This window comes from Macrobrachium rosenbergii, chromosome 23, assembly GCF_040412425.1.
Source record: "Macrobrachium rosenbergii isolate ZJJX-2024 chromosome 23, ASM4041242v1, whole genome shotgun sequence".
Lineage (NCBI taxonomy): Eukaryota > Metazoa > Arthropoda > Malacostraca > Decapoda > Palaemonidae > Macrobrachium > Macrobrachium rosenbergii.
In genome coordinates, this window is record NC_089763.1 from 16433325 (window position 1) to 16448494 (window position 15170).

Below are 15170 nucleotides of genomic sequence, written 5' to 3' on the forward strand. Positions count from 1 at the left end.
GCGTTGCGTTTAGTGATTTACAGGTTTTTCAAAGCAAATTCCACCTGTTTACCACGCGTTCGTTTGCTTTCAGAATAAGTCCTGCGAACGTCAGTCGGTTTGGATGCCTTGTGCTGACCATTTTCAAGGGACAAAGCATCTCTTGATCCCTTTATCTTGGGCGAGACTGTACGTAGATTGAAAATCGTCTGACGGTTCCCCTTTTCGATACCCCTCGGCCTTAGCGTGTACTCGGTCTTAAAATTACGACTCTTGACATCTAATAAGAAAGACATTCACGTTATTCCACAGTTAATTCTAAGGTAGGCAATGTGGCAGAGAGCTATAGCAAAACTTTACAAGGGAATTACAAAATGAAATCGTATTTTGTCAAAATTTGCACATAGGCGAGTGTGTACAACCATTCACAAAATCATACCAATGGCAAACGAATAAAACAGTGTATGGCAGTATTGCAAACTCTCCATTCAGACATCTTATTTATCGCGCCGCTAGTTAGCTCTCATTCAGTAATCAGTCATGTAATAGGACAGGCCGTTTGATTGGCAGCCTTCATTCTTCTCCAAGGTTTACCCACTTATTAAAAGAATATATATAAGATTGAAGAGTTTAGATGACTTTGGATGACAACCCTTTGTTTAAAGTTTCTCTCTCTCTCTCTCTCTCTCTCTCTCTCTCTCTCTCTCTCTCTCTCTCTCTCTCTCTCTCTCTCTCTCTCTAATAAAGCTACTACGTTTTGAGCAGGAATTAGATTCAGTGATTCTCTAGTAGTGTTATCAAATCACAGTTAGCAAGCATATCATTGATAGGAATATGGTTCATCATACCTCAGTTAAATTAGATCACAATACAATACTTATCGATTCACGCATTCGTGTATCTACGTATGTGCATTATATATTTATATATTTGCACATACATATACACACAAACAAACACTCATTGAAATATTACCTAAGTATATGAAAGAAAGTAGAGACAAAAGGGGTGAGACACTGATTCTGAAATGACGATTCTCTTCTCAGAGGCAAAGGGGATTCATCCTCAGTCTTTCACTTTTTCGACATTGTCATTCTCTCTCGTTTTTTTTTTGTTTTCGACACAAAAGAAAGGCAAGTACAGTATACTTAAAGAAAACATCTATCGTATCCCTACGTCTGTTCACCGGTTAGAGGTTGTTTATTACATTGTACTGAGACACAAATGCAGTCCTTGCTCGCATGTGGGCTCTTGTATTGACTGATTGAGGCTAATAATGGTTGCGTTCCTTGGAAAGAAAACTTAAGGTGTGAATGTACTGATAAGGATTTTTTTTAATAAAATAAAACAAAAACATGAAAATCGTGGCTTTGTTACCTCATCAGTCAGTCTTAATCGACAGAATTTTTTTCTTTTTTTGTGTGTGTGTAGCTGACACTGTCTTCGTTTCAATGAGTGATCTAGAATATCCAGCGATTTTAAAGCCATCTTAGCAGAGAACGTAACCTTATTTTTTTATGTAATTGTTTTCGCATGCATCATTCGCATGGCAAGCCCCGTTAATGGACGTCGTGCATTTATATCCCATTTTTTCTTTTTTTTTTACTTTTTATCTTTTTTTATAGGATAACCGGGCTAACGTTGGACTGGGGAATAGGAGTTCTGGGTGGGGTATAAAGATGAAAATAATCTTTGTAAAATGTATAAAGCTGTTGTACGTGACTACAAATGGTTCACTGTCATTCACTGTGACATAAAATTGGAAGTCTTGTCGACTAAAATAATATAAAATAAAGGAAAAAATAGTTAAGAACATTACACATTAAGGTGAAATTACATAGGGAGAGAAAATCATTCTTACAATATAAGCAGTTTTGACCAGTGTTGTAACAGCTATCACAATATGGAGTACATTTTGGTTGATGGAGTTATGGATAACATCAAAAGTCAAAATTCACGAATTTCAGTCCTATATTTATTCCACTTTCAAGGAAATTCATGGCCGCTGAATCACAATATTTTTTTTATTGGAATTCAGTCCGAATTTAGGGTAGTTTACATTTGACTTATTTCTGTAACCCAATCAACCCAACCACTATAAGATGAAGGCAGTGTGAACCAACTCATTCTCTTTCGGTCGACTGTTACATACCATATTAATTTTATCAGTGTCGGCCGAAGATTCATCAACTCTTTTCATCACTGTCTTCCATGGCTGACAAGAGTCCGTGTCTTTTTTCAGGAGTGTTTGCGTGTTAAATTAATAATAATTACAATAATAATAATAATAATGAAATTAATAATAATGAAAATAAAGATGATGATGATAATTATAGTAAATATATATATACAGGTCAACATAAATAGTCTTACAATAAAAATATGCTTAAAAATCCGATACCTACAAAATTATGGAGAAATATTTATAAAAGCTTTCTTATCCATATACAAAAAAGAAGACTCTGGTGAGAGAAGGAAATTACACGTCAAGAGTAAACTGCGAGCTCGCCTCCGACAGTCCCATCTCACAACACACATAAAAAACAAGCCTTAAATAGTGAACTATCTAATGATCGTTAAGCACTGTTGTAGGCAGACAGCAAACTGGCCATGAGTTTGGCACATAAGGAGTTTTTTGGGGGAATTACAACCTATTGATTAGAACATCTCATAACAATTTACATTCTTGTTTTCTTACACAAAAAAAAAGTGAAATAAAACTTAAAACAGGAGTAATATACTTAGTCTGGTTTAGATTCAAGATCACTTTAGCTATAAGAGGTAAACAATTATATGAGCCAATAGCTACTTCATGTGACATAAACCATTGTTACTTGGTAACTAACATATTTAGAAACATATTTTAAAAGCTATGTATGAAATAAAACTTGTCGAGACAGAATGTTTTGCTTTGCTACATATAGTTGCCGTATATAGTCAATCATCATATGATAGAAATAATGATTCATAAACTCTACAAAGTTTCATATGAAACAAAAAAAAAGTGAGCACTTTTTTCTTAAATAAATACATAATCACAATTAGGTCTCATATAGTTCAGGTGCTTAAGAGGTGAATTTCTGGGAGTCCATTCAAAAATACTACTAGGGGACCCATTTAAAATGTATAGCCAATAAAATAAAATTCTGCAGTGTGTGTTCAGTGGCCTGTAGCCCAAAGCGACCAGGTTGCATGAGTATTTGTGACTCCTCTACCAACAGTCATACAGTTTGTAAACGAAAATCAAGACATCAAAATATTCCTGGTGAATATCTGACTTCGAAGACACTACTAGAAAAATGGCATAACTTGACGTCACCACAGCTTAGCTTGGTTGACCACAGCATAGCTAAGGTCATAAAAGCCCAGCATAGGTCACCATGGCATAACTAATGTCATTTTAGCCTAGTCAGAGTCACCAAAGCATATCTCTGACCATCTCAGCTCAGCTTAGATTGCCAAAGTAATTCAGAAGTGACCACAACAAAGCCTAAATTGCTACAGCACAGCTTGAGTCTCAACAGTACAGCTGAAGTCACCACAGATCAGCAGAGTTTACCACATCAGATTTGAAAACAAAAGGAACAAAGGTGTTATGTATAAACATGAGATTAACATGACCAACGCTTGATAATACAAAGGACTTAATACCCGAGTACATTTGTATCTCCACACAATAGCTATAGTTTAAACTCACAGGACTTGCAGTTCTCAGATTTAGAGCCCTTAGTAACCAATGTTAGCTTTTACTGATTACTAGCAGAGCCTTTTTAAAAACTCGCAGCCAGCAGCTGGAATCAAAGGACTTTCAAGTGCTAAAAATGTGCCTGTTGAGCCTTACTATGGATCATTCTTAATTGTGACACTGGGTACCCTGGTAGCCTGGGGTTTTCACCTTATAATTATATAATATATCTATCTCATTAAATTAACAGGTACAGTGATACACCTCTCGTGCCGTTTATTTAACTGTAGAGAATTTCCCCCCTGAATGGTCTCGGTCCCCTGAAAAGGCACACCAGGGCCCTTGAGTACCACAGCCAGCAAACACCTTCACACCAAGAGACTTGGGAAGTGATTGTGGGGAGGGGTATAGAGCAACAGCTTAAAACTGCCTCTTCTAACACCTCAAACAGAGCTGCTCTAGTCGGGAGGGTATGCTCCCTCCCCTAAAGTGGGCGAAAACTCTGGCAGACCCGCCGCCCGAGATGCCGCATGCGGCACACACACGACACAACACGTGACCACTGACACTGAGACACCCACGTGCTGACATCAACACGTTGCTGCCTGGCCCTGTCCCGCCACTCCCAAGTGGGAAAGAACAAATCCCCGTTCTTGGTATATCATAGAGACGGAGCAGGGCCAGGCAGTACTGCATTGAACAGCCGGAGACAGACAACAGGGACAGACCAAACCTAAATCGCACCAGGCGATAAGTTGGTCATGGCCAGAGTGGGCACGGCGGGCTGCTTCCGCCACACAAATAACGCCAGAAGACCAAGCAGGCCTCTAGCCTCCAACTGCCTCCATGCCAAGGAGGGACGACCTCCAGCCAGAGACAAACCTCAGCGAGGCAAAAAACATGAACCAGACTTGTCATGAGAGTCCTCTCAATCTTCTTCTTGCTTCCTGGGACGTTGTGGCTGCTGTTGCAGTCTTCCCATTAGATTGGTTCCTCCTACCCCCATTCCTGTTAAACCTTGCAGTGGAGGTCCTGTTCCCAGAGGTGGGGGTCCCAGTGATTGTTTTTGTGCTGCTCCTGCACTGACTGCATGAGGACCTGGGGAAAGTGGTAATGGAGACCCTTGAGGTGTACGGGGCTGAGAACCTGGTAATCCAGGTAAGTCTAACAAGGGACTTGGAGCAGGATGTTCTTCTGATAAGGAGCGAACAGGTAGATTTGGTCTGGCAACCTCACCACCTTCCTCCATTGATGATGACTCGTGTAACTCATACCTGGCATGTGTACGCATGTGTCTTGTTATCATATCCCGACGACATGCTGCATATGGACATTGGGGACATTTGTAAGGTTTTTCACCTGTGTGTGTTCGCTGATGAGTAGATAGATGATCAGAACGGGAGAAAACCTGTCCACAAACGCGGCAGGTATATGGTTTGTGTCCAGTATGAAGTCTCATGTGGCGTGTCAACATATCCGAACGTGCAAATGAACGTTTACATATGTCACACATGTATGTCTTACTTGTGGTGTCTAACTGTTTGTTTTTGTGCCGGGATGCCATGTGCTTTGCCAAACGGTCATGGAGGGAGAACATCTGACCACATACAGGACAAACAAATGCCACATCTGCTCCTGGTGGCATCTCTTCTACTACTGGAGATACTTCTAGGTGATATCGCAGTGCTACACTGTCTTTTGTGCTGTGGGAAGCAACATCACCTTTAACTACAGGTACAGATGGGTAATGGGATGCTGGTCGATGGTGATCTGGAGCTCCTGGTGATCTGGGGGGTGGAGGGGTATCCTTAGGGGCTGCTAACATTGGAGAATGAGGAGAAGAAAGTGATATTGTGCCTGGAAGTACCAGACTGTCTGTACTAGAGGTACTCCCAGTTTTCATACTCCCTGTTGTTTTTACTGAGAGATCCAAGGGAGAGTCTTGGGGAGATGATATATCGGATTCTAGGGAACCGCCTTTGCGGGGAAGGTAAAGGGGTTGAGGGATGGGTCTTCCATGACGTAAAACAGAGCCTCGTGTTGATGGCTGCTCTCCTGAGGGACCAGCCCCACTGTGGCTGCTACTGCTACTGCTAGCAGTAGCTCCTTTATGATCAAACCATAATTGCAAATCAGAGTCTGAATGAGAGCGTCGTCGATATAGGTCTGGGAGGTAGACAGTAGGTGGAAAGTAGTGCTCTACATTATGACCAGGAGATGGTGAAATTGGTGTATGAGGGGAGGTTGGTGTGAGGGGTGAAATGGGTGAATGTGATAAACCAGCTGATGGCCCAAGGCGGTGAGGGTCTCGTGCTGACATTGTGCAATGGTGACAAGAACATGGTGGGTAGTGTGTTATAGGTTCACCAGATTCACTACAAACTACACTAAACTTAGGCAAGATACCACGAATAACTCCACCAGATGAGGGTGCCTCACTGGATGCCAGAGAGGATGCGGATGATGGTGGTTTAGTATCCAAATCAAGATCTTCTTCATCAATACTTGGATCTTTGATTCTCAGTGGACTGAAAGATAACTTAGGAGAATCAGAGTTAACCCTGGCAAGAGCTGGTGAGTCACGTGCATGCGGTGAATGAGCTGGAGGTCCTGGGGAAAAAACTTCTTCATCTTCTTCACTAATGGCTCTGCACAAATACCTCTCACGATCCAAAGAATCAAACCTAAAGACATCACTTTGGACTGCACGAGGTGATCTGGCTGTGCCACCACTGCCACAGCTGCTACTTGTGCTACTGCTGCTACTACTACCCTCACCTGATCTGTGGACCTGTATGACACCTGGAGACCGTTGTTGTTGTGGATCAGGCAGAGGACTGGTACCTCCTGCCTCTCCTGGTACTTCTTTAGGTGAGGGTGGTGTGTCTACTTTCATGGCTTCCTGGCCTGTTTCATCCTGGACTGTAACTCTTGGGCTGAGACCAGGGCTAAGACCCTGGCTGAGACTAGGACTGTGACCAGGGACTGGGCTGTGACCAGGCACAGGGCTGTGACCAGGTACTGGACTGTGACCAGGCACTGGGCTAATTCCAGGGCTAAGGCCAGGACTAAGACCAGGACTTCTTCCTGGGTCTTCCCCTTGGTCCTGGCCAGGACCTTGGGGTACATCTTCAGGCTGTCTGCTGAACATGGGTCTTTTTTCCGGTTGTGCCGGTGAAGGCACAGGGTCCGGGTTCTTGTCCTGGGAGGAGTTGTCCTGGGGGCTGTTGTTGTTTATGGGCTTGTCGTCTGGGGGGCGTCGTACGGCCTGCGAGGTCAGCTCCAGCACAACTTGGCTGAGCCGCTTCCTCTTTCGCAGGGCGGACGACTGGTCGTGATGATTGGCGGGATTGGCTGTAGATGTGCCATTTTCCCCGCTGATCATCGAGGGCGCAGGAGACGGTGGGCGTGGGCGGGCCCGGGGGCGGGTTCCATGGGTGGGACCCGGCTGCCCCCGCCTCGTATCATCGTCGCGGACGTAAAGCAGCCGGCCAGGGGCACTCCTGAAATAAAAAAAGAAAAAAGGGCTGAAACTCAGATGATGTAAGGTAGTTTCATAATTTATTAATGCTTATTTTTATGTATTTTAAGAATTTTATAATGAACATGTAAGTTTACAATGAGAGAAAATGAATAAATTATACATTTACATGTACACCATAACTATATACCTAAAATTCATATTAAATGCGATATGAGAGGTTTTCTGGGGTCGCTCCACGAAATTTTTGACAACAAAAATTCTGTTCTCTTCTCACCATAATAACGTTGGCCACTACTTTAACGTACATATTGCATACTATATATATATATATATATATATATAAAATGTGTGTGTATTATATATGTATATATATTTGTATGTATATATGAATATTATGTATGTATGTATGTTGCTATACACATTGTATAAAGCCAATTGTATATCTTTGCTTTCTTTTATTGATATACAGTACACCATGTACATTGCGGACTGTATAAATTACAATATTGCCGATCAGGTATTATACCGTTGTTTGTATTGGGATTCTCTCTCTCTCTCTCTCTCTCTCTCTCTCTCTCTCTCTCTCTCTCTCTCTCTCTCTCTCTCTCTCTCGAACCTCGAGCCATTCCTCTTCGTCTTAAGTGTCTCTTCGAAATCGTTCCTTTGCTAACGTGTCGTGTCGCATCATATCTTAATGCTGTGAATGGAATCGGTATTTCATAAACAAAAACATCGTGATGACCGATCAATCAAAGGCTGCTGCTGCCGATGATGATAGTGACGTCATCCTTTGCGTCATCGGGTACCGCAAGCATAGGCTAGAAGGCGCTGTGGTGGCATCTACCTCATTGAACCAAAGAGAGGCGGTCGATGGCATGTTACGGATGATTTATTTGGACTACATAAGCGAGGACACACGGCGTCATTTCACTTGCTTGCCCATTTCAACATTTTTGGGTATACTTTGTATTGGAGTAATAACAAGTTGACTTTCTTCAAAGTACGACGTGGATTGACGAATGCTACTACTTATTGACAACTGGAGAAATGATAAAATACTCTGTATATGGCTGGTAAACAAAATGAAGTACTAAGGCTTTATTAGCATTATGATAACTAGCTTGATGTAACGAAAAGTGAGTGCTGTTTTTATGTGGTTATGCAATATATGCGGGGGCGCGCACGCACTGCACGTGTGTATATATGTATATATATATATATATATATATATATATATATATATATATATATAAATATATATATATATATATATATATATATATATATATATATATATATGTGTGTGTGTGTGTGTGTGTAAAATCTAAAAGTTCATTTGCTGTCTAGATATTCAAGCAAGAGCGCACATAACCTGCAAACGTTCACTTAGTTTGGTTGTGAATATAGTTCATAACTGTTTGCTTACATCCTGTTTGTTTCGATGAATACATAAGGGAAACACTTCGTTATAACAGCAAAGTTGATCAATGCCGATTTCATATATATATATATATATATATATATATATATATATATATATATATATATATATATATATATATACATACATACATACATACAGTACATCTTTGTGTTTGTATATACGTCCGATTATATACATATATATATATCTTTATGTTTATATATATATATATATATATATATATATATATATATATATATATATATAAATATATAAATATATATATAAATATATAATATAAAATATAATATAAATATATAATATAAATATATAATATAAATATATATATATAAATATATATACTATATATAATTTGTGTATCTAGATATATATGCAGAAATAGTATGTGTTATACGTTTCTTAAACCTGCGGCATTTGTCACTACATCAGTACATACTAATCACTCACGATCAAACACCACAAGTTTTACGATCCGTTGGCATCTGCCGTTTGAAATCATAAAAACAAGCATGACTCTTTTTTATGCTCACTCGAACACGAATGGTCAGTCATCAGCGGCACATACGCTGTGTAAACAGATGCTACACCAAATGATGTTTGCGTGGGCAGAACCGGCGTGGGAATACTCCGTGGGCTACGCATTGAGTGCATATTATGAAGATGAAGCATGTCAATGCATTTACCTCAATACTGGACTGTGTATGAGCATGGTAGGGTGGAACGGTAGGGAGGTGTATTGTACTGCACCTTCGTCTCCATTGAGTAAAATAAAATATCTGTTTTGTTGATATATAGACATTTTTACCTATAAACAATTTGCGCCATACTGCTCTTCAGTGTCATATTATCAGTTGGAGTGTTATTGTTTGGCGATTTAGTAATAATAATAAATAATAATTATTATTATTATTATTTTTAAATCACCCGTAAGTTTATAATTATTGATTATTTGTGTTATTATTGTGTGTATTATTATTATTATTATTTTAAATCGTCATTAAGTTTATAGTTGTACTTTTAATCTCTTTTGAAATGCTGTGAACTATAAGAATGGAGTTGTGTATATAATAATATTCGTCTACCCTCAGAGAAATTACCGTCAGTATTCAAGTTACTTCACTATTTCATTCCTACCAAGTGGCGCTGCTTGTCGTTGCCTCACTCCTTGGGTTTCTGCTCGAAATGGCAACCACACATGCTACCAGCTCTCCTTTCCTTGTGAAATTTCGAGTCATCGGCTTCATAGGGGTTATAATGACAACTATTTTATTGTGAAATGGCACTCTAGTGGTATTGTAATAACTTTAGGTTGGAGATGCGAATTATCATTAGCATCATAATTGAATATTCAGCCGTCTAAGCAACCCATTGCAAAACCCTGTTGTGAATCCGTGGTACGGAATTTCAGATCAAAACATTTATGAAAACGACCTTTGCTTTGATATCCTACTTTTTTTTTTTTTTTTTTTACCACACGCGTCAATTTCTTTTCCATCTTCACCTACTTTTCGGCCGTGCCTTCGCTATTTTATACGATTTTTGTTTTAATTTAAGAGCATTTAGATCTTTTATCAGTTTAGTTATCTGTGCTCTCACAGTTTTGTCACATCGTCGTTTACGTGTTTAATCGTTTTGAGCATTAACAAACAAACACACGTATGTGTGAGATATATATATATATATATATATATATATATATATATATATATATATATATATATATATATATATATATATATATATAAATATATTTAATATATATATATATATATATATATATATATATATATATATATATATATATATATATATATATATGTATGTGCTGAAGGAATTTTATATATATAATATGATTTCTTAATTTAAGCTTAAACAAAATAAAAAAACAAAATAAAGATTCAGCAAATGTCGATAATAATCTTTCTTTAAAAGTAAACAAATTAATACTTCGGGTGTTGTTGGGTATTGTGGATAATGAAATATTTCTGTGTTTCTCAGAAAAGAAACAAAGGTACTGTGGATATTGTTGATAATAAAATAGTCTTTCTCATCACGTGCTGCTCCAACACTGAAGATTATCACTTGGCTATTTGTCATCTGAAAGGAAGGCCATTATTCTGAAGGCCGTAAGTCATCATGGCACCTGGGACACGATCCTGTGCCTTTGTTTAAGAATCTGGCACAAACGACGGGCGGAGGTCACAAATAGGTGCAAAGGTCACACCCCTGTTTTAGTCTCTTCCTCGTGTTCAGCTGTGCTCTCATGAAGGATAAGGGAAAAGACCTTGGTTTCTCACTGTTAAGTCCGCGTATCTGTTTTCTGGTTTTATTCTCTTGAGAGCGACTCGGCTGTTCACTGACTTATTATTTTGTAGCCGTGATTCTCTCTCTCTCTCTCTCTCTCTCTCTCTCTCTCTCTCTCTCTCTGTATCTCTCTACTCTATATGTATATATATATATATATATATATATATATATATATATATATAATATATATATATATATATATATATGTATATATATATATATATATATATATTAATTATCATCACTATATATATATATATATATATATATATATATATATATATATATATATATATATATATATATTATATATATATATATATATATATATATATATATATATATATATATATATATATATATATATATATATATATATATATATATATATATATTATTAAATCATGATCACATACTTCACCTTTGAGGCGGTTAACATCAGAGTGTTTGCTCTCCGGATTTCGTATAGGGATGAGAATGCTAGTTCCTTGCCCTTTTATTAACTATAGTTACTTCCACCAGTTTCGTCTTACTATCAGGTACATGAATCACTACTTTAGTCAAAAACAAAGCAAAATTGAGTTTTTAACAGTGTGCGCTTATCCGTCAGCCTTCGCCCGAGAGTCAAACATGGGAGCATTTGTGTTGTAGGTTAGAATACTATCGTCACACCACGAGGCTACAAATATATATATATATATATATATATATATATATATATATATATATATATATATATATATATATATATATATATATATATATTTAATGTGTTGTGACAGCAAATATGTGAAACCGGGGATTTCACGAAATCCCCAGGAATTTGAACTGAGCAAGTCGCTTAGGAACCTTTGATTCCCAAGTAGTGCTAAACACGGCGAAACATTTGGTTCCCCAGGGGCTAGTTCTAAAAATGGCGAAACTGTAGACGAGTCACTGTTTCGCCGTGTTTATGTACCCTCAGAATCAAATGTTCCCTAAATTCGATTAGTTATTTTCCACCAGAATTTCCTTGGTTTTCGTGAAATCCCGACGAAATCCCTTGCTGGTTTCACATATTTACTGTATATGTATATTGTATATGTACAGAAATGTTATGGACATATTGAGAGATGTACAGGTGTACACATATGTGAAATTGGTAGTATAACAACTTGATCGGGTATATGTTGAATATTAATTTGCTGGACTTGATCATAATGTCTGCCCATTTTAGAATAGGCCTTAAAAGGACAATTTCACAGTCACTGACTCCTGAAATGTCACGAGAGAGAAAGAGAGAGAACTTGCGTGTACTGTTTGGTACCACCGAATTTGGTATCTTGATCTTGTTCGCCAGGTGCTTGACGTTTCAGTTCAGATTTTGCATCCGGGAATGAAGCCAGAAATGAAAATGAACTTATTCATTTAATCACCTCATGGCGTATTAATTACACAAAGGGAATGTATAGGCCATTCAGCTTTATTGAGTGGCAGGATTCTTTACTTTTTCAGTTGAGTACTTTTGAAACATGGCCCCAAAGCGTTGGGTGCGCCAGCTTCAGCGTAATAGAAGATTCGAATCAGAGTTGCCAGAGCTCTTTAAAAAGTGTAATTCATGCGCGAGAGGCACGTGACTTGTTTTCACCGAGTGTTGGTTGAATTTCACCTTAATTCGAGGGATACATGACAGCTAGACGGCACGGTCTCAGCTGCGAAAAGAAACAAAAGCTCGCGCAAATGAGATGACTCATGTACAGTAAATGATAAAGAAGCGCGAAGGAAGAACTAGAGAAAATGCAAAACATCATGTGACAAATCCCTGAAAATGATCAAGTAATGATTTTGTGTAATGAATAAGTGGTATTGACGTCATTGTCCTCATCCTCATTATACACAAAGGTAACTCCTTTTTGCACCTTCGCTTCCTAAATCTCGTGTCGCCCTTTAAGGAACAACAACCTTGCTTCCAAAAATGGTTGCCGTTAATGAGGGCTAACATTTCAAAGATCCGATTTTTACCCCGTGGGAGAGACATAAGGATCGAGCCCGAAAAATTGCGACGGAATTCCTAATTATGAAGTCAGAGCCCCGTTGCGTAAACATAAGGGGGAATGTTTGCTTCATTCAGCAAGTCCTGTCAGTAATCAATCATTAGAGATAGAGATCCGTGAGAGAGAGGGACCAAGAGAGTTGAAAACTATTTAAAGGGACAAGAGGAAGTTAGAAAACTGTTGCCATTGTATCTCCTAAACGTAAGGCGAACTCATTCTTAACTTTTTGGGGTGGGGTCTGTGTTGTGTGTCCGGTTATGGCGTTATTTCAAGTTTAAAAGGATATGGCCCATTGCGTGCAAGCACGTCATTGGGTTTGTGACTTGATTAATTTCTTTTTTGTTAATTTTTCGTAATTATTGTTTTGGTGTAGTCTGGGTTGCATTGTTTGATGGCCTGCTGCTGTTTATTCAGTCGGCGTTCTTGTTCTTGTGCGTGTGTGTGTGTTCAGATTTCCCCTGACGCTTTGTGCTTTTTCCCCTTTAAAACCTGCTTCATATAACGTCATTCACGACCCGGCACCTCTCTCTCTCTCTCTCTCTCTCTCTCTCTCTCTCTCTCTCTCTCTCTCTCTCTCTCTCTCTCTCTCTCTGAGAAGCTCCTCCTCCCATCAGAGGTACATCAGTCTTCAACATTTACAGATATAACCGATGTCAGTTTATTTTTCCTTTTCTCTTTTCGACTTTATTTCTTACGCCTTTTTGTGTATGCTTGTTTTATTAAGTAATATAGAAGACTTTGAGCTTGTTTTTGGCCACGCATGTATGTATGTATGTGTAACAACTTGAACATGTGTAGCAACGAACGAGAGAGAAGAAGAAACAGTGTCAGGATTAGGAGGGGGAAATACAGAGGGCCAGGGTTGTGGGGGGGATAGGAGAAGCAAGTGGACAAGAGAGAGGAGGGTCGAGCGATTATTATTATAATTATTTTATTTTTTGTGAAATGATGCTAAATTCAAAAGTCTGAACTTGACGTCACGATGACGCCAGCAATCGCTGGCTCGGAAAGGTCTTGACCCCGAATGCAACACCTGGATATATCTCTATCTCGCCTCTTCCTTCAAAATTCATGTGACCTGAAACGCATCATCCATCCGGCTGCTTTTCATCCATTGGTCCTGGATGCGGTGGTGGTGACGTGCGCTGGACATTGCATTTGAAGGTCAGACTGCTATTGTTTAAACTTTATGTATACATAAACATACACACACATTATTATATATATATATAATATATGTATATGTATATATATATATATATATATATATATATATATATATATATATATATTATATATATATGAATTGTGACTTTTCCAAATATATTATTTTGTTTATCGTTCTGAAGTTTACATTCCTTTTTTTTTCTAAGTGATTCTCTCTCTCTCTCTCTCTCTCTCTCTCTCTCTCTCTCTCTCTCTCTCTCTCTCTCTCTCTCTCTCTCTCTTTCAATCTGCTTCATGTACACCTTTATTGCTGGCAGGGTATGAGTACTACAGGACTCTCAAAATCACAGAGGTTCTTTGATTCCTAGGACTACTTTAAGGAAACGGTTATTACTGTTATTGTCACTATTAACACCCTTTTTATTAGTAGTAGCAATAGCAGCTATAGAAGTATTTCATTAGATTATTCATTATAATTGTGGTTGGCATTGAAAAATGTTCATGATAATCACTATGCTCTTTCTTAATTAATTCTGTGGGACTGGAAATAATCCGAAGGTTGAATTAAGGGTAACGGTATAGCTGCATATTATTATGTGTATTATTGTGTTATTATTATTATTATTATTATTATTATTATTATTATTATTGTTTCCTAGGAATCAATGCACATCTTATAATCTAGGTTTTAAACATTTCGTTGTAACAGTAATTATAGGTAATTAGTATAGATCGGAACAATTCCTTTCAGGACAAAGGTGGATGCAGGTGTTTGTGTTTATATTTTGTTTTGGATTCAAAGTACTTCCTATGAGCTCTGTGGTGCTTTCCCTTCGACGCTTATGTTGTAAAACTGCTGTGCATTGGGATTTATCTTTGTTTCAGGAATTTAATGTGAATATGGCAGCGACCATTGTCTTGTTTTTTCTGAACGTACCCCTGTGAAGTGAATTGGTCTAATTTAACTCACACACATATAAAAATATATGTGTGTGTGTGCCAACTCATAACAACGATATATATTATATATATATATATATATATATATATATATATATATATATATATATA

General features: G+C 38.0%; 1 protein-coding gene across 1 annotated transcript in view; it reads right to left on the minus strand.

Annotated features, from left to right (window-relative positions):
* Positions 1 to 1940: 1940 nt before the first annotated feature.
* LOC136851307 (uncharacterized) overlaps positions 1941 to 15170 on the minus strand; it is a 24785-nt gene continuing 11555 nt past the window's right edge. The window contains exon 2 of the mRNA XM_067125311.1: positions 1941 to 7167. Coding sequence (XP_066981412.1) covers positions 4593 to 7049 — 2457 coding nt within the window. The 5' untranslated portion in view covers positions 7050 to 7167 and the 3' untranslated portion in view covers positions 1941 to 4592. The remainder of the gene's footprint in view (positions 7168 to 15170) is intronic.